At 34.4% G+C, this 22,949-nt stretch overlaps 3 protein-coding genes across 6 annotated transcripts in view; 1 reads left to right on the top strand and 2 right to left on the bottom strand.

Annotated features, from left to right (window-relative positions):
- Positions 1-22,949, top strand: part of LOC124447746 (long-chain-fatty-acid--CoA ligase 5-like) — a 62,572-nt gene that overhangs the window by 25,013 nt on the left and 14,610 nt on the right. The window lies entirely within an intron of this gene.
- LOC124447733 overlaps positions 1-22,949 on the bottom strand; it is a 117,574-nt gene that overhangs the window by 85,907 nt on the left and 8,718 nt on the right. The gene's annotated exons all lie outside the window — the stretch shown is intronic.
- Positions 683-21,922, bottom strand: LOC124447730. 3 transcript variants are annotated; one of them, XM_046998709.1, is made up of 12 exons: positions 20,513-21,922; positions 19,939-19,968; positions 18,278-18,412; positions 13,243-13,377; positions 12,232-12,360; positions 10,368-10,464; positions 7,635-8,776; positions 6,971-7,195; positions 5,144-5,794; positions 4,784-4,972; positions 3,721-3,783; positions 683-3,502 (listed from the first exon to the last, which is right to left on the bottom strand). In XM_046998709.1, the coding sequence occupies exons 1-12, from the start codon at positions 21,528-21,530 to the stop codon at positions 1,965-1,967; spliced, it is 5,352 nt and encodes a 1,783-aa protein (XP_046854665.1). In that variant the 5' UTR covers positions 21,531-21,922; the 3' UTR covers positions 683-1,964. The 3 variants fall into 3 exon arrangements, with proteins under 3 accessions (XP_046854665.1, XP_046854667.1, XP_046854666.1); XM_046998711.1 differs by lacking the exon at positions 4,784-4,972 and adding an exon at positions 4,145-4,674 and having other exon boundaries at positions 3,721-3,972; positions 5,674-5,794; XM_046998710.1 differs by lacking the exon at positions 4,784-4,972 and having other exon boundaries at positions 3,721-3,972.

Genomic DNA, 22,949 nt, shown 5'->3' with positions numbered 1-22,949 from the left:
GTTGTGTTATCTTCACAAAAAGTTTGATTTTAAGATGACGTTCTCAAGCAAATGTTTTTTAGAATTATTGAAAAACGCAGAAAGTTTAAGAAACTTAGGAACAGGGGCCGGTTGCACGAAGCCTGGATAGTGTTATCCATTGGATAGCAATTTTTTTAACTCTTATAAAACGTTTTGAAAAGCAATAATTATAAGATTCTTAAAAAGCAATCACTGAAATAAAACATTGTTTTTAAGATTATGGAATTTCTTTGTCGTAAAAAAATATAAACACCTTTTTTACAAGTTTGAAAATTTTTGCTATCCAATGGATAACGTTATCCAAGGTTCGTTCAACCTGCCTTAGATGATCAAGTTATCAACAACTTTGCACGTTTTAGGTTGATGATTTAGGCGCGGAGTATGGAGGGAGGCATATTTTCACAATACAATATACTGCAAACATTTGCGGACTTAACCAGCAGAAAAATCTTAATTTCAAAATATACGTTCATAATAATGTGAAAGTATGTTTTGAAATTTGAATATGTTATTAAATAAGTTTATGTAATTTATCTACATTTGCTTCTGACTGCAAAATATTAATTTCGTTTGTATGACTGTGTCACCCTCCGGTAAAGAAGCTGACTTTCTCAATAACCCTCACTTACCAAGTTGGTAAAGATACGATTATGAAAATTCGTTTAGCAAATTTTTCCTTGTCTATTTTGTTTAGAAAAATATCGATGCTTTGATGGAGGCGTAGATTATAGTCATTATACATAAAAAATAAATGAAATGAGTTTTTATGACAAAAGTTTTCATTTCTTGTAACATCTCAACGATGCAGCCCTGGACGTTCAAAACAATTTCAGCTGACATTTCACATTGTCGATGGTACTGTCGACTTCATTATCACTATTAGTGAAATTAACAACACACATAAATTACAATCTACATTGTTAAACCATTTCATCGTCACTTACATTATTCAAATTTCATTTGCCAAAATTCACTATTATCGCAATAGTCGTCTTCATCATTGTCACTGTTTGTATAAGGTGCAAAGTCGCTCACATCCAAATTTTAAGGTAGATTGTATTCTTTGCCTGACCAATCGTTTAAACCGTCAAAAGCGAGAAAATTGATTTTACCGTCATATTGAATACAAGTTATTTTGTAATCAGTAAGTTTAAAAATTTTATCTAAAGCTTCAGCTTTAAAGTATGCTACAAGTTTCCATTGAATCAGATCAAACATGAACATGTAACCTACAATATCTTGAAACAAAACATATCTGTTTCTTCCCATAAAGTAGCAACATTTAACCATGCATGAATGCTTAAATTGAGATGCTTTTTCAGGAGCACTTAGCAACTCATAAAAAATTATTTTATTTTCTACACAACAAGCTAACATTTTGTCGTCAGACGACAAAATACAATGGCTACACTTCTCATGTTTACTACCTAATTGAAAAGAAAGCGTGGTTGGTTCACTGGCTACATTTTTATCATAGTCGTATATCGAAATTGATGTTCCTCTGCACAAGATAATTTTGAAGTTATTCATCGAAGAACAACAAGTGTCTACTTCTATCCAATTCTTTTCAGGAAGGAAAAGCTTTGAAACTTTGTGTTTCACAAACCAGACGTAAATGGTTTGACGACAAGAATCCTTGTTATTGGTGGAAAATAGAATCAAGGACGAGTCTGGAGAAAACAACACAAAATGGAAATCTGATTCACCATTCTCCAGTCTATGAACTATTTCAGAAGTGGAGAAAGAGGAATCGGCGGAAAAAATTTTAAGTTCAGAATTAGAAAATTTTACAAAATACCGTCCATCATAAGAGAATGTGGATTTTTGTGGAGAACGTTTCCTTTTCCTCCTGCCAACAAAGTTCTGTCTGTTGAATAAGCATAGACGTCACACTTAATATTAATGTCCTCATTTGAAATAATATTTGGCAACCTACATTGGTTTTAATGCTTTGACATAAATGCTTCTCTGACCTTCGAGGATAACCTTGAAAGACAGGAGTCCAAAAGATCAGGGTTATCTACCAAATAAAAACTATTCTTTTCAAGAATAGACTGTAGTTCCTTAACAGTTTGTTTTTCATCTTCATTTAACTCAATATTTCCAATTGCAAAGTGAATGTCATTTAAAAGGGAAAAAATACCTGATGTACTGCTTTGTATTCGTTGTTTGAGAAATTGATAGTTAGTAAAACACTGAAAAAATATTCTCGACAATTCAGAGTTTTCAGTTGAAAGATGAAATAGATAACGAAACTCAATTGTGAGGATGTAACAGACAACGGAATTTTCATCTGAGTCATTGAATGGTAGTCCATTCTCCAGGAATGATGTCAAAAGTTCGATGACAATTTCCTTAAAGAAAATTTGTGCTGCTGTTTTATCTATTACCAACTTTCGCGAAGCGCGCTTTTTATCAGTGAGCCAGTCAGGTATAAGATTGTGAAGAAACGTGAATTTTTCTTCATCACAAGAAAAAAACAGTGAAATAGCATCAATTACTTCTTGTTCGTCAAGATGTAAATTTTCTTTTTTTAAAAGAAATGGAATAAACGAACTAGGAAGAGGTGAAGGAGCAATCACTGCACAACCTAACAATTTTTTATAGAAATCTTTTCCAACTTTCTCATAAATACGTTTAAAATTATTGAGAAAGTAACCATCAATATCTTGAGGGCATTTTTCAAGATCCGTTTCAGATGAATCTTTGAGAGTTTTGGCAAGATGATGTGCAAACAAAAACATTCCTTTACATTTTTTTGTAATTTCTTTTGCAGAAAATGATTTATCAGTGAAGTCGACTTGATTTTCCAAAAAAGTTTGAATATCTTGTTCGTGTCTTTCATAAGTCTTAGCATCATTCGCATTTCCTGAACAAATCTTTACACATGGATTGTAATTTTTCAAAGTAAATTGTGTGTAATCTACTGGACGTGTTGTTATAAAGAAAAGTAGCCATTGTGGAAGTTGGGGAAAATGAGAAGTTACAACACTAAGAAATTCATTTTTCGAATCATAATCTGCCTCATCTAAAGCATCGATCACAATGAGAGTTTTTGAAAAAGTCTCAAGCTTACATAATGGATCTTCGAAAAACTTAGTAAAAAGTTCTTGAACGCCTAGTTTTGCATCGCTTAGTCGTTTTTGTATTCCAGACACCCCTCCCAATAATTTCAAATAATCAGGAAAACGTTTACCTAACTGATAAGCAACACTGGCCAGGAGATGTCTTGGATCACGACGTGTACCATCAAAATGTCTACAAAAGAATACTGCTCCTAACTTCCCATCATCCTTAGTGCGTTGAGCGATAGCGGCTGACATAACTGTTTTACCAACTCCAGCATCGCCCATAAATACAAAAGCTCTTGATTCTCCAGGTTCATCGAACCAAGCAGAGAAATTGTTGATGAACCATTTTCTTGTTTTTTGATCGAATTTTCGGTAGTGTAAATTGATATCGCTGTCATAAATGGCGAAATCTATGAAAATACAATGTTAAAGTAAGTTTTGTTTGAAAGACATCTCGTCTTCATTCTTTAATGCATTTCTATATATTGCACTAATGGTTCATTGTTAACATTTTGAAAATTGTTCACACTTTTTCAATAGTTTTGTTTGCTTAGGGTTTTCAACAGTGTGTTTTGTGGTGTTTAAATTATAAATCTAAACTTGAAATTTTGTAGTTTTAATAATATACCATTATTATAGCTTTCATAAAGTTGCTCAACTTTGTCTTGAAGTATGCTTTCTGTGTCTTCAACTTTCTCAAAATGTCTTTTTAACTGATCCATTTTTTCAATGCAATTCGAAAATTTGTCAAGCATCTCTAGCGCTAACTTTTTGCACTCTTCGCTTCCAAATTTCGTTTCTTCAACTTCTTTTAAAAGTCTGTTAATGTGATCTTTTAACTCTTCACATAAAGTATGATCGCTTGTCCGCAATGTCAAAGCTGTAAAATGTAATTAAAATGGTATTGATAAAATATATTGAATATACGATTTACCGATACACCGGTGTTGCTGGGATGTTTTGAATGAAGATTTTATAACTAATTTTTTGTTACATACGTTCTGCAAAACGTTAATAAAACTCACTCAATGATATAATAATGAAAAATAAACCTTGATCTTTCCAATAATTTAAATCATCCATGACTTTTTCTTCAGTTTTTAAACTCAATTTCTTCACAAGTTGCTTCATATTTTCTATTTTCTGACAAAAATCTGTTTCACCAAAATCCTGAAAATTGCAGTGAGCCCAAGAAACTTTATCTTTTCTAAGGATTTCCGCCCCTTTCCGGACCAGGTTTTGGGTAATTGGGAACCTTTCTAGTAAATTAAGCACTGTTGATGTGTTACAACAATCGTAACTGTTGAAATTTGCCATGTGCTTTCGAAGGAAAAGTTTTCCAAAGTCGACATGTGATGTAATTTTATAATCAAAGTTTTTCCTATCCTTTGTTTCATTATTGTTGATATTTTTATAATGTAGATCGTGGAGGGAATATTTTGATAAAGGAAAGTTGTGAATCGTTTGAACATGAATATTATGAGATTGCTTTAATTCATCATACTCATTTAAAATATTATTTTCCAGGTAAGGTCGAACAGCTGGGATCAAAACATGATTAAGTACGATTCCATAAACACACCATCGTTTTTGCTCATTTTTTAAAGAAAACACTTCCTTATCACTTGATGATATGACAGGATTACGCGTTTTCTCAACTTTGTCTTCGACTTTCTCAACTTTGTCTTCAACTTTCTCAACACGTCTTTTTAACTGATGTATTTCTTCAATGCGATTCGAAAATTTGTCAAGCGTCTCTTGCGCTAACTTTTTCCACTCTTCGCTTCCAAATTTCGTTTCTTCATCTTCTTTGAAAAGTCTGTTAATGTGATCCTTTAACTCTTCACATAAAGTACGATCGCTTGTCCACAATGACAAAGCTGTAAAATGTAATTAAAATGGTGTTGATAAAATATATTAAATTTACGATATACTGATATACTGGTATTGCTGGGATGTTTTGGATGAAGATGTTATAACTATTTTTTTTTACATACGTTCTGCAAATCGTTAATAAAACCCACTCAATGATATAATAATGAAAAATATACCTTGATCTTTCCAATGATTTATATCATTCAAAACTTCATCATCAGTTTCTAAACACAATTCTTTCACAAGTTTCTTCACAATGTCGATTCTGTTTTGAAAATCTGTTTCGTTCCATGCCTTAACATTACAGTGAGCCCAAGAATTTCTATTTTCTCTAACGATTTTTGCCACATTCTGGACCAGGTTGGAAAAAATTGGGACCCTTTCTAGTAAATTAAGCACTGCTGATGCGTTACAACTGTTGTAACTGTTAAACTTTGCTATGTAGTTTCGAAGGAAAAGTTTTCCAAAGTCGACATGTGACTTAACTTCATAGTTAAATTTCCTCTTATCCTTTGTTTCATTATTGTTGATGTTTTTATAATGCAGATCGCGGAGGGAATATTTTGGTGAAGGAAAGTTGTGAAACGTTTGAACATGAATATTATGAGATTTCTTTAATTCATCATACTCATTTAAAATATTATTTTCCAGGTAAGGTCGAACAGCTGGGATCAAAACATGATTAAGTACGATTCCATAAACACACCATCGTTTTTCATCGTCATTTAACGTTGTCCTGGAGTTCCTTTTAAAAATGAGTTTTTGCTCATTTTTAAAAGAAAACACTTCCTTATCCCTTGATGATATGACAGGATTACGCGTTTTGCCTATGACAGAAATTGAATTAAGAAACTGTTTCTTTCCTGCTAACCTCACGCCCTAACCTCGCTGCAACGATATCACGTGCTAACCTCGCTGCAACGATATCACGTGCTGACCTCGTTGCAACGATATCATGTGCTAACCTCGTTGCAACGATATCACGCGCTAACCTCGTTGCAACGATATCACGTGCTAACCTCGTTGCAACGATATCACGTGCAAACCTCGCTGCAACGATATCACGTGCTAACCTCGTTGCAACGTGTTTCACGATCCATTGTGATCGATCATCAGGTGATTGAACAGTTAATATATTTAACAAAGAGATGACATTTAGCTGTTGTCTGCTCAAATTTAAGTTTCCTTTTTTCTTCTGATTCCAGGATATTTCAAACGATTCCGTCTCGTTTTCATTACGAATGTTGTTTACCGATTTCAAACAGTTGTTATGTTTTGTCTTCGATGTAAAAGGCTGACAGAAAAAAGAACGTAAATAAACGATCTGAGCTTTTTTCAAGATGCCTTCATTGATTTAATATCCGCTTAGTGCTTATCTAAAAAACGACCAATCGTAGGTAAACTTACAATTACCTTTATTTTGTATCACCAGATGATCGATGCAAATGATCATAAACATAGTGTCCCAGAATATGGAATATACAGAAGGGTCACTCGTTTCGGAGCCTTTGATGTTTTTGTTCTCGCTTATGTTGTGCCGTGCATATCGGCAGCCATTATTCCAGCAAGATATTTAGGGCTTTTCACTTGTTCCCAACCACTAAAATGATACGACGTCAATTCTTATATTGAAATATTTTCGATTTCATTGTGAAGAAATGACGTCATGTGATTGGAGTCGTTGGAAACAAATGAAAAATCTTAAGTATCTTGTTGGAATGATGGAGGACGTTAGGACGAAGCGCACACTTGAGTGAGCCTTCTGTTTAATTTTTATTCTGTGATATTGTAGTGAAAATTACATTTAAGGAAATGATAAGTTTTTTAATAAGCGCTAATAACGGTTTTCGCTTTAGTATTAAGCACTTTTTCTCTGCAGATAAAATAATACAAATTACAGTCGAATTACGATTCAAGAGTAAATATTGCTGTGTACTCATATTTATGTCGATGACGATAGTATTCATTTATAACGCTTGAGTATTTCATGAAACAGGCAATACCTGGTAATATTTTCTCTGAAAGATCCCGACGACCTATACTGATTAAGGCATCTGCCAATTTTTTTCTAGTAGCATCTTTTCCTTTTTCCTTTTCCCAAAGCAACAGCATTTGAAATGCCTGATCTTTTGAACGAAATGATTCCAGATCAGACTCAGTTGGTAATTGTTGAGTGGCATGATGCTCATAACAATTTTCATCATCTATTATTTCACCAGGTAAACTATCTAAAAAGTGAGAAAAATAGATTAGTGCGGACGATTTATCTACCAAAAAGAAACAAGTCTTGCATATTGGGTCTACAAAGGATTTATAAAAATTTTTTCGTTTACATTTGGTCAAAGTGTATAAGTGTTCTTGAAACTAATTCTCATTTCTTGCAGACTTTGCCAAATAAGTAAATTTACTTATTGTAAACCACGTTAAGGAATTATGGCTTTTGCAAAATACTGATATAAGTGATTGCCATTAAAATTTCAGCATACATCTAAAACATCTTTTTGTGGAAATTGTTTGCTTTCAATTGATCTCAAGTGATTACCCTCCCTCAGTAGCGATTATATCTATTAAGTTATAAAAAATTGAAACATTTTTTGCTAAATGACGTTCGATATTAAGGATTATGGAAGAATGAATAGTTATATATCTTTGCATTTTGTAAATTACTTTTGTCAGAAGAAAAGCCACAACTGTTGTTTTTGGGTTCTATAAAGAACTTCCCATCTCTTAGATCCAATATCTCCAATGCTTTATCCAATTTTAAGCATATATAGCTTCTCTTGGAGCCTATATCATCATCATCATCATCATCATCATCATCATCATCATCATCATCATCATCATCATCATCATCATCATCATCATCATCATCATCATCATCATCATCATCATCATCATCATCATCATCATCATTACCATCAACGTCATCACTATCGTCATCGTCTTCGTCATCATTTATTTCGCAAACGGCATAAGCAAATGGCTGCCAAACATTTTCTCGATCTTTTAAATAAACAAGACTTCCCGAGTCACCTTTCTTGAGAAAAGAGCCATCACTTTTCACCTTAACAGCATTTTTGAAAATCGGTTTCTCCAAAGTTTCACCAAAATATAAACAACTCCGTTCACTAATGAAGCCCTTGGTGTGATTACTTGTACGAACTTCGACAAAACCCTGGCCATTTCGTAATCTTTCATAAAGCTCTTTGTTCATTTCTTTTAATCTTAATGCAAGATTCTCCATATCATCCCCACCGAGACGCTGAAAATCTTCTTTCTTTCCAACTGGAATAGACATGAAATCGGTCTCACCATTAAACTTACTAACCGTATCGCATGGAAAGGTACCCAGTTGTTTCTCCTCTTCACAATTGGGCGGTTGGTAGAAATATTTGTTACAATCATTGTTATTTCTGGCTTTAACAATATCAGTTATTGTCGAAAAATCCCTTTCCAGATATTCCTTTTGGTGACTGACACAACCTACATGTGCACAGGTCAAGGCGAAATAGTCTTCATCTTTACGACAGAACATTGTCAGCTCACAGCTACAACAAATGTTATCACTAATATCTCGAGACGTATTTGATAAACGAAGATGACCATAATATTTTGACTTTAATGGTTTCGATGATGAAGTTCGGAATTCGATGAATCTTGACGCGTCCCATCCAAACTGAGAATCAATCCTTCTTTTTATCCTGCCTTCCAACATTTTATCCTGTTCATCAACTGTGATATATAAATGTTCATAAGGTATCTCTTGATTTGGAACAGCTGTTGCAACAGGTCCTTTTATCCGCACGACACTAAACAGGGCAAAATAAATAAATATAAGAAAGTGAAGCTGATTATTTGTCCGTGTTACATATTATGCTGTCGCTCTTCCTTAAAATTTTGAAGAGAAAGAAGAGTTTTGGAGTCCTAACAAGATTTGTCGTTGTTGCTCTTGTATTGAGGTGAATGTGTGAGTTTTTTTAGATGTTTTTTTTTTAAGAAATGGCAAGTGTTTTTGCCAACATAACGGTAGTTAACACCAGCACGGAGAGGATACTTAAAAACCACTCATGACTTGTAATGAAGAGTGTGATCTGTATTCTTTATTGATAAATCTAAATTTAACATAGACATTTCAAAAAGGGAAAAACTCTTTATAGAAAGTAACGATAAACATTAACTAGCCTAATAATTCTTCATCTTTCAAAAATAATTCTTAAACACGGTTGTATTGGTGCTGTGTATGTTAAATGTGATTGAATAATTTTTAGTCTCGTGACTTAAAACAAATGCAATGTCCCTCACCATCACACACACACGGAGACAAGTGAAAAATGTTTTCCCGCTCAATTTAATATCATAACAAATAAAACAGCTATGGAGCTGAAAACTAAAAAACATTTCTCGAGCTATTAAACGACAAAACTCAACTATTAATAGAAAGAAAGGATTTAGAAAACACTCGAAGAAAAATACTGTGGTCACCTTGACAGCATTTTGATATTGTTGCCAGCTCATTTTGATCTCCCCCGAAAGACGCTGATTATATTGAAAAGGGGTCAAAAATTTGAAATTTATTATCTTTGTTTCTATGTAACCAAAAACTTAATGCGGGAGCCCTCGACAAATAATGAGTTTTGTTTTTTCTCGAGTCTCAAACAATAATTTCCTTGAATTCATCTAAGGAAATAATGAGACCCTTGGAAAACAAAATTCCCTTTTATTCAATCACAATCAAGATTGCACGGTCAGTATTTACGCATCAAGTGAATACTGACCGTGCATTCTTAATTGTGATTGGATAAAAGGCAACAGAAAAATTCTCGATGTTTTTTTTCCACGTGAAAAATACTGAATACTATCTGTAGATGACGTAATGGTTCATTAGAAAATTGTAAACAAAAAATGGCAGCATCTCGCTTAAGCTTTGCAGGAGTTTACAAACTGTTTTCGCTTGAACTATTGAAAATAAATACGTAAAAATACACGGGGAGTGTTACACTGTCAGTCAGGAAAGTTGTCATCGAATGCTTACGGGAAAAGACGACATGGAACCGAAAAAATTATTTTCAAAGCACAGAAAACTTTATGAAAGCTTCTGTATTTATTATTGTATAATAAAACAACTATTGAATTCGGTTTTTGCATGATATCAAGAAATATTCAGACCTTGGTCAATGTTATCAGCCAGAGCTTTGCTTCGGTAGGTAATATTGACCTCTGTTTGAATAATTCTTGATATCATGCTCAACCTCATCCATTAATTGTGAACTAATTGTTTGTTAAGATCAAATGCCTAAACAATATGATGAACTAAATCTCCACCTCGCAAAATGTTGCTATGACTGAAAATGCATCATTTTTTTTTTAGTTATGGAAGATAACAAAATATAAAAACTTTACCTTCGGAGGGTATTGACAATTTCATCTCGAATGTTGTAATCGTCGTCAAGGAACTTTTCTCTAAAAACTTTATTGTTCTTCGTTACATTTTCAAGTTCTAGAAGAATATGGAATATTGTTTAAAACGGTCTTAAGGTAGAAAATGTTTCGGAAGCAAAATGTTGAGAAAGTTGCAAACCAAAAAACACATTAACTTTAACTGAAAGAAACTGTTCGTGACTTTTTTTTTTGCACAAGTTCTACTTTCAGCGTTTGCCTTTGAATCAATGGCATAGCAAACCCCATATTTTCTATCCTGCTATACGTAAGTTAATTGGCTAATGATTTTTCCAAAATTTCATTTTTGTGTCACATAAAACTCACAATGCGTTCTCCATAGCAATAATAGGTTTTCAAAAATCATTATATTAATGAACGTAAAAGTTTTAATAAATGTTAAAGTTTTAAGAGTTCTTTAATTTAACCAATTTATGACGACTTCTTTGAATTTATTGAACAATTACTGTTACAATCTGAGTATCGTGCCAGCTTTTTGTAATATCAACAATATCCAGTGAATAATTTTTCTCGGTCCAAAAAAAAAACTCGCTGAAGGTGTAATTAGGTGTTAAAAATAATGTGACGTCTGTATTAATGCTTGAACGAAGCATATTTATTCAGGAACCTATATCAAAAGTTTTAGATTTTTTTAATTGATCGAAATATCTGAGTACCTTATCATTAGTCTTAAATTTATTAGCTACGTCATCATCGAAAGAAATAGTATTGTACACAGGACTGTCAATGTATGCGTGTTCTAGTTGTACGACATGTAGAATATGTTTTTTATACATTTTAAGTGAGCGTAAAAGCTGTACAAAGAATTGATCAACAATATTAGCCATTAATAATCAAAAATATAGGTATTGTGGTATTATACAGAATGATTCTGCTTTATATTATGTATTCATGCTTGCGCGTTTTTGATAAACCAATGTATAAATATAATAAACCAAGTGAGTTATAATAATTTGTGAAACATATTCCAAGAAGCAAGTATCCTTGACGTATTTCTATTCGCAGTTAATTTTTGATGGCAAACTGTTTAGCTATATAATTTATCAATGTGATGACTGTATTAGAAAGCGAATCCAAACAGTTCTGTGTAGTGGCGATGGTTCTCAGATTTTATTGTGCAAATATTGGCCTGTAAGTGTATGGTTTCGATGAATGAAGAATTTTCTATCATTAACATTGAGATGAATATAAAGTCAGCTGATTGACAAACAAACGTTTCATGGGTAAGCCGCCAAAGCAAGGTTCCAAAATGTTTTATCATAATTCGAGAAGAGCATCGTATACATAAACATAAAACAACCTGTTATAAAATGAGAATGCTTATTAGTCAAACATTGGATACGTATTAGTACTTTTGTGCAGTTGTCGATTTTTTATTTTATAAATTTGTTTATTTTCGGAACGATGTTCGTTTTATTATTGGTGAAACTTACTGCAAGCGAAGAAATTTGACAGCTTTCCTGGCTCACCGTTCAAAAATTTATTATATCTACATCGAAATGCTAATGTTGGTGTTGAACAGAATCCTTAAGCGAAGTGACACATTTTCTAACGTATACTTTAAAAGAGAAACTATCACAGTTAAATAAACGAGGATGCGCAACCGATATATAAGATGCATATTTGCGATGTTTATTAAGATACTCTTCACAAATTGAAAATAAGTGCTCCAAACTTCATAAATAGATCAATTATTTTTTCTGAAAACTTGGCAAGGAAAGTTCTCTTTGAGCGAAAGAAAAAAGTCTTTAAAACATTCTCCAAATTTCTTTACGTATATACAATTAGATAACAACAGCAATGCTACCTTGTAAATTTTCCTCAGGTATGCCCAGCATTCTACCAAGCTCCAGCCATACAGGATATATTATTTCAGAAATTCCCCGGCGATCACTATCTTCGGCAACATCACTCACTACTGTAGCATCGTGATTTCCTAGATGTACAACAAGCATTGTAAATAGTTAACCATTTATAATGCTATTAATATACGTGATTACTTTCAATGTCGTTGATATCCTTTTCCTTATACGATTCAAAATTCACTAAGCACAGTGGTGACCATCTTAAAATTAACCTGATTACATGAGGCAAACTAGCTCCCAGGTAGCAATAACGCTGCGATATGCCCACGAACATAAATTCTGTTGATATGTCTACAAAACTCTAATTAATTGACGGACATCATTCCCTAAATAGCAGAACCTGTTCGAAGGATAGCTTTTGGATGGTTTCTGGGGATTTCTGCGTACCAAGGTTCAAGAGGATTTAGGCTTCTTTCAGGGGATTCTGGGCAAGTTCGTTCTGCTAATACAGACATTCTCATTCGTCGTCTTTGCTACATTTCTTCAATAAAACGCGTAGTGTGTGCACAAATAATTTGGAAACATTCAGCTCAGTGGGGGAGAGGGATCGAGGGAGTTAGCGTAAACTTCAATTCTTTGAAGCGAGTTACCTCATTTACAGAGTTCCCCCTGTATACATGGACTGGCCCAGCGCGTTAAGCGAGCTACCCCCGCTCTCATGTAATTACGTGTTTATGTGATGATGTATTTGGGTCTTAATTAATATGTTTCAATAATCTCTTCAAAATGACCGCCCGCACGCGCGCGAGGTGTAATAAAAGACTGAGAACAGTTCTAGAAAGTTCAGATAGACAAAATCAATGCAAACGTGCTGGAAAAACCATGTTAGTAAATTGGGGGCATAGACCAAAACAACAAAACCAGAAAAAAAAACAAGAATAACTGCTGTTTTCGTGATCGATTATAAAAAACTTTCGATGATGTAATAAATAAAGTCAAATCAATACACTTACCGGAAGAAGTATCTTCAGGTGGTTCATCTTCTTGTTGCTCCTCCAAGAGCTCTTGCTGTAAGTCTTCACGTTGCTTTTCCTGCACGTTTTCCTGTTCATTATTTCGAGATTCTTCATGTCTTATCTCTGTTACCTCTTTATTATACATAATTTAAAAGACAAAAAAATGTTCAAGTTTCTATCTAAAGCAATCTATATCCAAATCTATAGCAATCTATGTTGTAAATAAAAACATTAAGGTCACTATTCTTCTCAAAACTTTCATGATTGTTGGTAATAAGCAGAACATACGCGCGAGTATGTAATAAATGACTGACGAGGAGAGTTCTAAAGACTTGAGATAGACAAATGTTAGCAATATGAAGTATTATTGATGATGTAATGTTACACTATAATATTATTGCATGAAGTATTTATGTTATCTTAGCACATGTTATGTTATACGGGAAGCCATGAACTATTTTTTCTATCAATTACATTTCTATTCTATGTATTCCTGATTTCTGATTGTAATGAATCACTCAAATATCAACAGGTTATGAGCCCAGGACGTAGAAGGTCAGTATTTGAGTTAAAAAGCATTGCAATAAAAATAAAAAAGGTTATATAGTCGAAATTTAAGCATGGCCACGTCGGATATGTCGAATGCGTTAGGGTTCGCGAAACTGAACGGCAGTAATTACCGCTCATGGGTTTTCAACATGAAGCTGTATTTGGAAAGTCTGGATCTTTTCGAGCATGCGGAGGGAACAGCTGGATTTCCAAATGAGGATGCTAGTGCTGAAACGCGAAGGAAGTTTAACTCGGCTGCGAAGAAAGCGTGGACATACATCTGTTTGGCCATCGAGCCCGAGCAACAGATCCACTTGCGAGATACGAAAACTGCCAAGGAGGCATGGGATGAAATTAGAAATCAATTCGCACGAGAATCACTTCTTCAGAAGGTGAGACTACGCCAACAGTATTATTCCTGTAAATACCATGTTGGAGATAGTGTGCTTGAACACATCAGCCATCTCAAATCGCTGCATGAGCAACTCAAGGAAATGGGAGTCAGCGTGGTGACAAAGAATTGGCTATGACTCTGTTAGCTAGCTAACCTGAGCAATACAAACCATTAATAACAGCCTTAGATGCCATGGGAGAAACAGAGATCTCTTTTGAAAAAGTAAAGAACTTAATTCTGAATGATGTGGACCGTACTAATGATTTGAAGAATACTAAGGAAGATGCATATTCTGCTCATAGAGGAAATTTTATTCGTGGTAGGAATCGTGGTGATAAAAATAATAAACAAGGGAAGAACGATGGAAGCAACAGAAAACCTTTTCAAGGAAAATGTCACAATTGTCAAGAGAAAGGACACTATGCTCGTGACTGTCCAAACAAGAAAACTAAGAATGGTGCAAACAGAAACACTCAAGCGCATTGTGCCGAAGGACAAGATGACGAAGTGCATGAGGATGAAGCCTTGATAAGCAATGGATCTGAACTTATTGGAAGATCAGATTGGATCATAGATTCTGGTGCTACCCAGCATATGTCATATGAAAGAGAAGCACTGACGGATTATGTGACATTCAAGCAACCCTCGGTGGTGAATCTCGGTGATAATAGATCAATCTTGGCATATGGAAAAGGTACCTATCATTTGAAAGCAATACTTGATGATCACGTTCAGAACATATCATTACGCAACGTATTGTACTTACCAGAATTGGACAAGAATCTACTATCAGTCTATGCCATGATAAAACTTGGAGCTACTGTTATGTTTGAAGGTAACAAGTGTAAGATATCTCGTAATTCCAAACTTCTAGCTGTTGGGGACATACAAGGAAAATTGTACAAATTAAGGATTGGACATGAACATGTGAACATTGCAAAGGACGCATCAAATTCAAGCTTGCATTTATGGCACTGCAGATTTGGGCACTTGGGAATGAACAATGTTCGTAAATTGTTAAATGGAGATTTGGTTAAAGGAATGAGTGATGTAAATGAAAATATCTCATTCTGCGAGGGATGTATGATGGGGAAACAACATCGGTGTTCTTATCCGAAAGATGACCATTACCGTGCCAACCAACCGTTTGAGCTTGTACACAGTGATGTGTGTGGTCCCATGTCTGTAAACTCTTTTGGTGGATCGCGCTACTACATCACATTCATCGACGACTATTCAAGGTATACGTACATCTACTTCATAAAGAAGAAAAGCGAAGTTTTAGAGAAATTCAAGGAATTTCATAGTCATGTTCGCAACATTACTGGCAAACCTATCAAGACCCTACGATCTGATAACGGTGGGGAATATTGCTCACAGCAATTTAAAGATTTCCTGAAGAAAAATGGTATCATCCATCAGTTAAGTGTACCTCATAATCCGGCGCAAAACGGCATTGCAGAAAGAATGAACCGTACCATTGTTGAATCTGCTCGTTCTATGCTGTCTCATTCACATTTGCCAAATGAATTTTGGGCTGAGGCTGTAAATACGTCCGTCTATTTACGTAATCGAAGTCCTACAACATCAGTAAAGGATATGACTCCATACGAATGTCTATATGGAAGAAAACCGGATGTAGCTAATCTACGAGTATTTGGTTGTGTGAGCTATGTACATATTCCAGAGAACCAGCGTAAGAAGTTAGACCCAAAATCCCGGAAATTACTTTTGTGGGATACCCTGACGGAACAAAGGGTACAAGTTTTATGACCCTATTGGATTGAAATTCATCCGTAGCCGTGATGCAATGTTTGTGGAAACACAATTCCATGACTTTGGTGAAGACAAAAGACCATTGACTGCATTTGATCAAAAGAAAGAGCAAAATGTTCCGGTGATTATCGAAGAAACCCCAACGCAAGCAGGTAAAGATTTTGATTTGAATCCAATTATCGAAAACGTCAACATGGATGCAGAAATCAACGATAACGAGCCAGTGGGAGTAACGTACGAGGAGAGATTTATGAACGAAGTACAAAACATTGGTGAAAGGAGACAAAGAAGACCTCCCAAAGGTTTGATGAAGAATGCTACATCGCCAATGATTTAACTGCGGAAATCAACGAACCAGCAAACATCAACGAAGCCTATTCTGGAGAACATGGACATGACTGGAGAAAAGCAACCGACTCCGAATTTCATTCACTTATCGAGAACGATACTTGGGAACTTGTCCCATTACCAGATAATAGGAATATTGTTGGAAGCCGATGGGTTTTCAAGATGAAGAGAGACGAAAATGGAGAAATACAGAGATATAAAGCTCGCCTAGTTGCACAAGGCTATTCACAAGCTGAAGGTGTCGACTATCATGAAGTATTTTCACCCGTCATACGAAATACAACTGTTCGATCGTTGTTAGCTTTAGCGAATGCAAAAGATTGGGAAGTTCACCAAATGGACGTCAAAACAGCGTTTTTACAAGGAAATTTGAATGAAGAAATTTATATGCGACAACCTGAAGGTTATATTAGTAAGAAGCATCCTGACTATGTCTGCAAATTGACAAAAAGCATCTATGGTTTAAAACAGCCAAATGTTGGAACAACGCCATTGACTAATACCTGAAATCAAAAGGATACAATCAAATGAGCTGTGATCCATGTCTGTACGTGAAATCTATTAAACAGCAAGATGGAAATGTGAATTTCGTGATACTATCTATTCATGTTGATGATATTCTCCTATTTTCCAATTCTACGAAAATGCTGAAGGTGGAGAAGAAAGCCATTGCATCAAAGTTCAAAGTTGAAGATTTAAATGAAGTCAAACATGTCCTTGGTATGCTGATCAAACGAGACAGAAAAAGGGGGAAAATTGACAATTAGTCAATCAAAATATTTGGAAGGAATCTTGAAACGATTCAACATGGAACATTGCAAACCTGTTTCAACACCGTTAGAACCTGGAAAACATTTTCAGAATCTGCCCGAAGAAGAGACCGCAACAAATATTCATGAATATCAAAAACTTATCGGATGTTTGACATACGTGACAACGGCAACTCGACCTGACTTGGCATCTGCTGTAGGTATTCTTTCAAAATTTATGTCAAAGCCAGGAAAGGAGCATTGGCAGGGAGCAAAAAGAGTGTTGAGATACCTAAAAGGCACAATCAATTATGGTCTTGTTTTCAAAGCAAAGATTCAACATGCGAAGTGGTTGGATATTCAGATGCTGATTGGGCAAGTGATGTAAATACAAGAAGATCTACATCAGGATACGTGTTCCAGATAAACGAGTCAACCGTCAGCTGGAGCAGCAAGCGACAATCTTGTGTTGCAAGATCTTCGACTGAAGCTGAGTATGTTGCACTAAGTTATGCAACACAAGAAATCATATGGTTACGACGTTTACTAGCGGATATTGGAATAAATCAAGATCAACCATCTATACTGAACGAAGATAACCAAGGGGCAATTGAACTTTCGAGGAATCCACGATTTCACAATCGCACTAAACATATTGACGTTGCGTATCATTTTGTTAGAGAAAAGGTCAACGATAATTCCATTATTGTTCAATACTGTAGTACAGATCAGATGTTAGCGGATGTTATGACGAAAAGTTTACCAAAGCAAACATTCCAAAACTTTCGAGACATGTTAGGTGTCAAAGAAATTTTAGTTTAAGAATTCGTAATTCTTAAAGAACATTTATAGTGCACATTAAGTGGGAGTGTTAGCAATATGAAGTATTATTGATGATGTAATGTTACACTATAATATTATTGCATGAAGTATTGATGTTATCTTAGCACATGTTATGTTATACGGGAAGCCATGAACTATTTTTTCTATTAATTACATTTCTATTCTATGTATTCCTGATTTCTGCTTGTAATGAATCACTCAAATATCAACAACAAAATCAATGCAAACGGGCTTGAAAAACCATGTTAGTAAATTGGGGGCATAGACCAAAACAACAAAACCAGAAAAAAAAACAAGAATAACTGCTGTTTTCGTGATCGATTATAAAAAACTTTCGATGATTTAATAAATAAAGTCAAATCAATACACATACCGGAAGAAGTATCTTCAGGTGGTTCATCTTCTTGTTGCTCCTCCACGAACTCTTGCTGTAAGTCTTCACGTTGCTCTTCCTGCACGTTTTCCTGTTCATTATTTCGAGGTTCTTCATGTCCATTCTCTGTTACCTCTTCATTATACATAATTTAAAAGAGAAAAAATGTTCAAGTTTCTATTTATAGGAGTCTATGTCCAAATCTATAGCAATCTATGTCCAAATCTATAGCAATCTATGTCCAAATCTATAGCAATCTATGTTGTAAATAGAAACAATAAAGTCACTATTCTTCCCAAAACTTTCATGATTGTTGGTAATAACCGTCCACACAATGGATACTTACTCTAAATCTTAACATCACGTCACTGCTTATGGTTAAAGAAAGTGAAATCAAATCAATATTCTCGTGACCCAATGATAAACAAAGTTCTGCTTCGCATGCAATAAATCATTCATCAAAACATTTAATTAATGTATTAAAGAAATTTGATTCAACTCAAAGCAAACGAGTACTGGAAAAAATTAAGACTTCATTTCTCTGGTAACATTCATGACAGTACAGAAAATACAGCAGAAGATTTGTCGTTAATAAAAAAAGTGGCATAACTAAAGTAGTACAGAGCAATTATTTAATACAACCACCTTGTAGAATTGAAAAATAACATCAAACAGAAGAGAAATGAAACAGATTTAGCAACTTTTGTGGGAGAACATGACATGTTGTTCACCAGGCTCTCCAAAGCCATGTTTATACTACTTACAGGTTTATAGCTGACCTGGGACCAAGTAGCTGGTGTAAACATTGAACAATTCAAGAGTGACCTAGTACAGTGCCACATTAACCAATGGGACCACTGGGATTTTTTTAACCCAAAAATATTTATTTCAAAATGAGATGGAATTTAAAAAACAACCAAACAATACGAAAACAAATGCTGCTGAGATAAACATAATCAATTATAGAAAAATGCAACTGCAACTGCCAGGAAAATATGGACCAAAAAAAATCCGCTCTTGTAAAACAATGATATGGACAATCCAAACCCAATACGTTTGTGCCCAGGGACCTAAAACACTTCAATGCGGCCCTGACCTGGGACTGACTTTTCAAGCCCAGTATTGCACACAGTTTTAGTTAGGGAAGGGTATGTTACTGTATTAGTGTAAATGCATTTACTAGTTTAGATGACAGCTGCATTAATAGAGCCAATAATGGCAGCTAGCCAATATTAGTTCTTTTAGATATAAATGTAAACAGTTGATTTGATATTGCTAAATAGTGACTGTTGTACTACCAAGAACTGTTAGAAATTTTGGCAGATGTTAAAATTTGGTTCTTGAATTCTTTGTGGAATGAAAAAAGAATTGAAGCTGAACTTGATGACTTTAATTTTTTAACATTCAAAAATAATGTTATTTATGCCAAACTGGCTATGTTGATGAAATTATTTTTTTAAATTTTCAATGGACATAGTTACAAGTAACTAAATAGCTTTGCAAGAGAATATTTAGGCCAGACATTTAGGAATATTTTGGCCTAGATTGGTTGCCATGTAAACTGCTCTCACTCATAGGTCATTTCCAGGCCAGTAATATAAACAAAACTAAAGAGTATATTTTGAATTGCTTGATTTTTGCAATGTTTTGTGATGACTTACCTGAAGTATTTGCATGCGGGGAATTGGTTTCTAAAGAAATATTAAAATATCTTAACAATCAAACACAAAGAAATAGAGTGGAAACACATTCATTTAAGTAAAGCATAATCGTCCAGTGCCATCAGTTTTACTTCATGTCTATAAACTAGGGGGACATAATCCCAAAAGAAAATGATATAAAAATGTCATGTAGACAAATACAATAATATTTGAGCTAGTAGCTGATCCAGGGTTAGGCAAAATAAATTATAACCACTAATTTTAAATTTAAAATACCTTTATATAAAAGTAATCGGTTATGAATTTCTAAAGAATAAATATTACCCAATAATTAAGCTGAAGTAATTTATTTTGCCTATAGCTGAATCCGCCCCTGGTTTGACCTGAAATTTAGATTTGCTAAAGAATATCTGTTCAAAATTTATGAGTCGTAGGCAGTTGTATAGCAGTCAGTTATTTCAAATGAGTGATCTTTTGGAGTTAACAAAAAATGTTTTGGTTTCTTCCCTTAAATATCCATCACTCAAACCTTTCTTCAAACTTGAGACTAAATCTGTCTTTAATTTATAAATACCTTTCCATTCCAAGTTCACTTCCATGGCATCATGCTCACTGCTCCCTTTGATTATGTAAATTATACTTTTACTTGAAAGCAAAGCCACCTTTCCATTTGCATGATGAACAAGAGGAAACAAACCATCAAATAATTCTGAACAATATCCTGTATTCTTCAGCATTACAAACCATTTTATTTTTTTGGTTTCAATAGAAAAAGTTTCAATAACAAGCTGTGATTTGTCCTCTTTAAAATAAAAACCTTTGATAGTGTTGTCAAAGGGAGTGTAAATGACTCGAGTGTATGCGTTGATTTCTTCAACTTGTGGATGAAATTTTATCTTTTTGACAAACGTTTTATCCAACTTAAAAAAGATGAGTTGGTAAAATTGGCCAGATGCATTTGTCAAAATTGCTATATTTTCACAGGATGAAATGGACAAACTTTTCACTTCATCATCAACTGGTTTACGTTTAACTTTTGGTACAAACGACTTAATATGTTTACCTTTACTGTCACACACATATATATTAATTTCACTTCGTTTGCGTTCTGAACTTTTAACTGTAGCAAGGATAACTTTGTCATTGCGCGTGGCAGCTAGAAAAATCTTACTAAAGTTTTCGTCATTAAGAAAATGCAAAGAACAATTTTGAACAATTCTGTTTTCCAAACAAAGTTTCAACACATAATTGCCATTTGGATGGTCTTTACCATATAAAAGTAGATATACCATGCCATTTTCATCAACGTTCATGCATTCAACTTGTCTATTTTCAACATTCAGACCTTCTGTACACCATGTTTGAAACTTCTCGCTATTGCTGTCAAGCTTTTGCAATTCATTTCCATCAAAAACAAGTAATTCCCCTTCCCTGTTTACGATCATTTTCTTCTTCAAGAAATCAATATTCTTACGAAGGTCAGTTGTGTACCAAGGTAGTGACGTGGCAGTAATTTCATTGATGTTCTTGAAAAAGAAAGGATGAATCAACTGCTTGCCATATTGAATCAAGGGCCATTCCATAACATACATTCTCTTGTAAGTGTGATTAAATATGAAATCGGCCAAATTGACGTTGATATGTATTACACTGTCAAGGATTTCGTCTCTTAAGTTTTTTTGAGATTTGGCCTTTACTTCCGCGACAACCGATGAGTTTAATTCATTCAGGCATCGCAACAAATCTCTTGTCGCTAACTCACATTTATCCAAGTGTTGAAGAATAGCGCTTGCTATGCGAATCTTGCTTGCTGTTATCTTATCTTCGATGCTTAAAGACCCATCCTCCAATGCTTCTTTCGCTCTCTTTCCAGCTAGCTCAAAGCGCGTTTTAGATTGAGATAACGATGTTGTTGTTTCCGGTGTTAACGACGATGGTTGCTTTGCAGCACGCCCTTCCAAAACTTTTAGCTTCACAACTCCCTCTTGAAAGTGCAAAAAACTGTCGCGAAGATTTCTTGGCGAATCCTTGCAAAGATTTCTTGACGAATTCTCGCGTAGTGTCTTCAATTCGTCCTTGAATCCATCAACAAAATATGTTTCATTTTTGCCTTCCCAAACATCCACAACTATGCTCAAAGCTGATTTTATTCTTGCTTCCATCACCGTTAGAGACTGATAGTTGTGCTCAATGAAATTGACCAGCGAAATTTAATCAAAATGTGGCAATAATAGAGTGCTGTAATATCGGTCGCCACGTTGGTACAAACTCCATATTGCATACAGTGTCAATGTGAATGAAACTGAAAAGAATTTATGTTTAAAATTTCATGTTCTGTTGAGCACACTAAACTATAATAGATGGGACTGGGAGGCGACCCTGCCTGCAATACAAACCTAATTATTTTTTAAGCCAAATTTGAGCTCCAGACAACAAAACTCAGCTCAACTGTACTAGAGATTTGTTTTGCAAAAATTTGAGGGTAAAAATATTTCTTATTGAGGTTAATGTTTTATTTAGAGAGACAAAAAATATGAAACTTTGGGATGATACTCCCTGCTCCCACCCAAGAAAATCCATTTAATTCATGACTGTTTCCATCCAAATGATGACGTATGAAAATGTTATTCCAAATCATTAATATTCACATATGAAATTCTTAGCTCTCATGGCGAAAAAAGCGGAATGTCATTTTTGCAACAAACAATGAAATGCATTAAAGGTGGGTGTTAAGTGCCGAACACCAAGAACTGTTATCTTTACAATTTTCTCACGCAACCGCAAATTTTTGTCCACTAAAATTCTCCATTCAACCATCAATATGTCAATGTGATAAATATTGTCGGTGTACTTTATAATGTTCATTCTAAACACGATTTGTTTATTATGACAGTGACTTCTCATTCACATACGCTCTGCATTTACCCAAGCTTCTTAAACAGAATTACAAAAGTTTTATGAAATGAGCTTCACGATAAACACAAACATATAGCTAGAAAGGCATTAAACAC

The sequence above is a fragment of the Xenia sp. Carnegie-2017 genome, unplaced genomic scaffold (genome assembly GCF_021976095.1).
Source record: "Xenia sp. Carnegie-2017 unplaced genomic scaffold, XeniaSp_v1 HiC_scaffold_23, whole genome shotgun sequence".
Taxonomy (NCBI): Eukaryota; Metazoa; Cnidaria; class Anthozoa; order Malacalcyonacea; family Xeniidae; genus Xenia; species Xenia sp. Carnegie-2017.
Note: the sequence above shows the minus strand (reverse complement) of the source record. Positions and strands in the feature narration are given on the sequence as shown.

Excerpts from the sequence above, each read along its gene's own strand:
- LOC124447730 (XM_046998709.1), bottom strand. The coding sequence starts at position 21,530 with ATGTATGTTATGGAATGGCCCTTGATTCAATATGGCAAGCAGTTGATT. Across the intron at positions 19,969-20,512 it reads AGTGAACTTGGAATGGAAAG|AAACCAATTCCCCGCATGCA; the intron begins GTATTTATAAAT and ends ATATTTCTTTAG. Across the intron at positions 13,378-18,277 it reads ACCTGAAGATACTTCTTCCG|AGGTAACAGAGATAAGACAT; the intron begins GTATGTGTATTG and ends TGTATAATAAAG.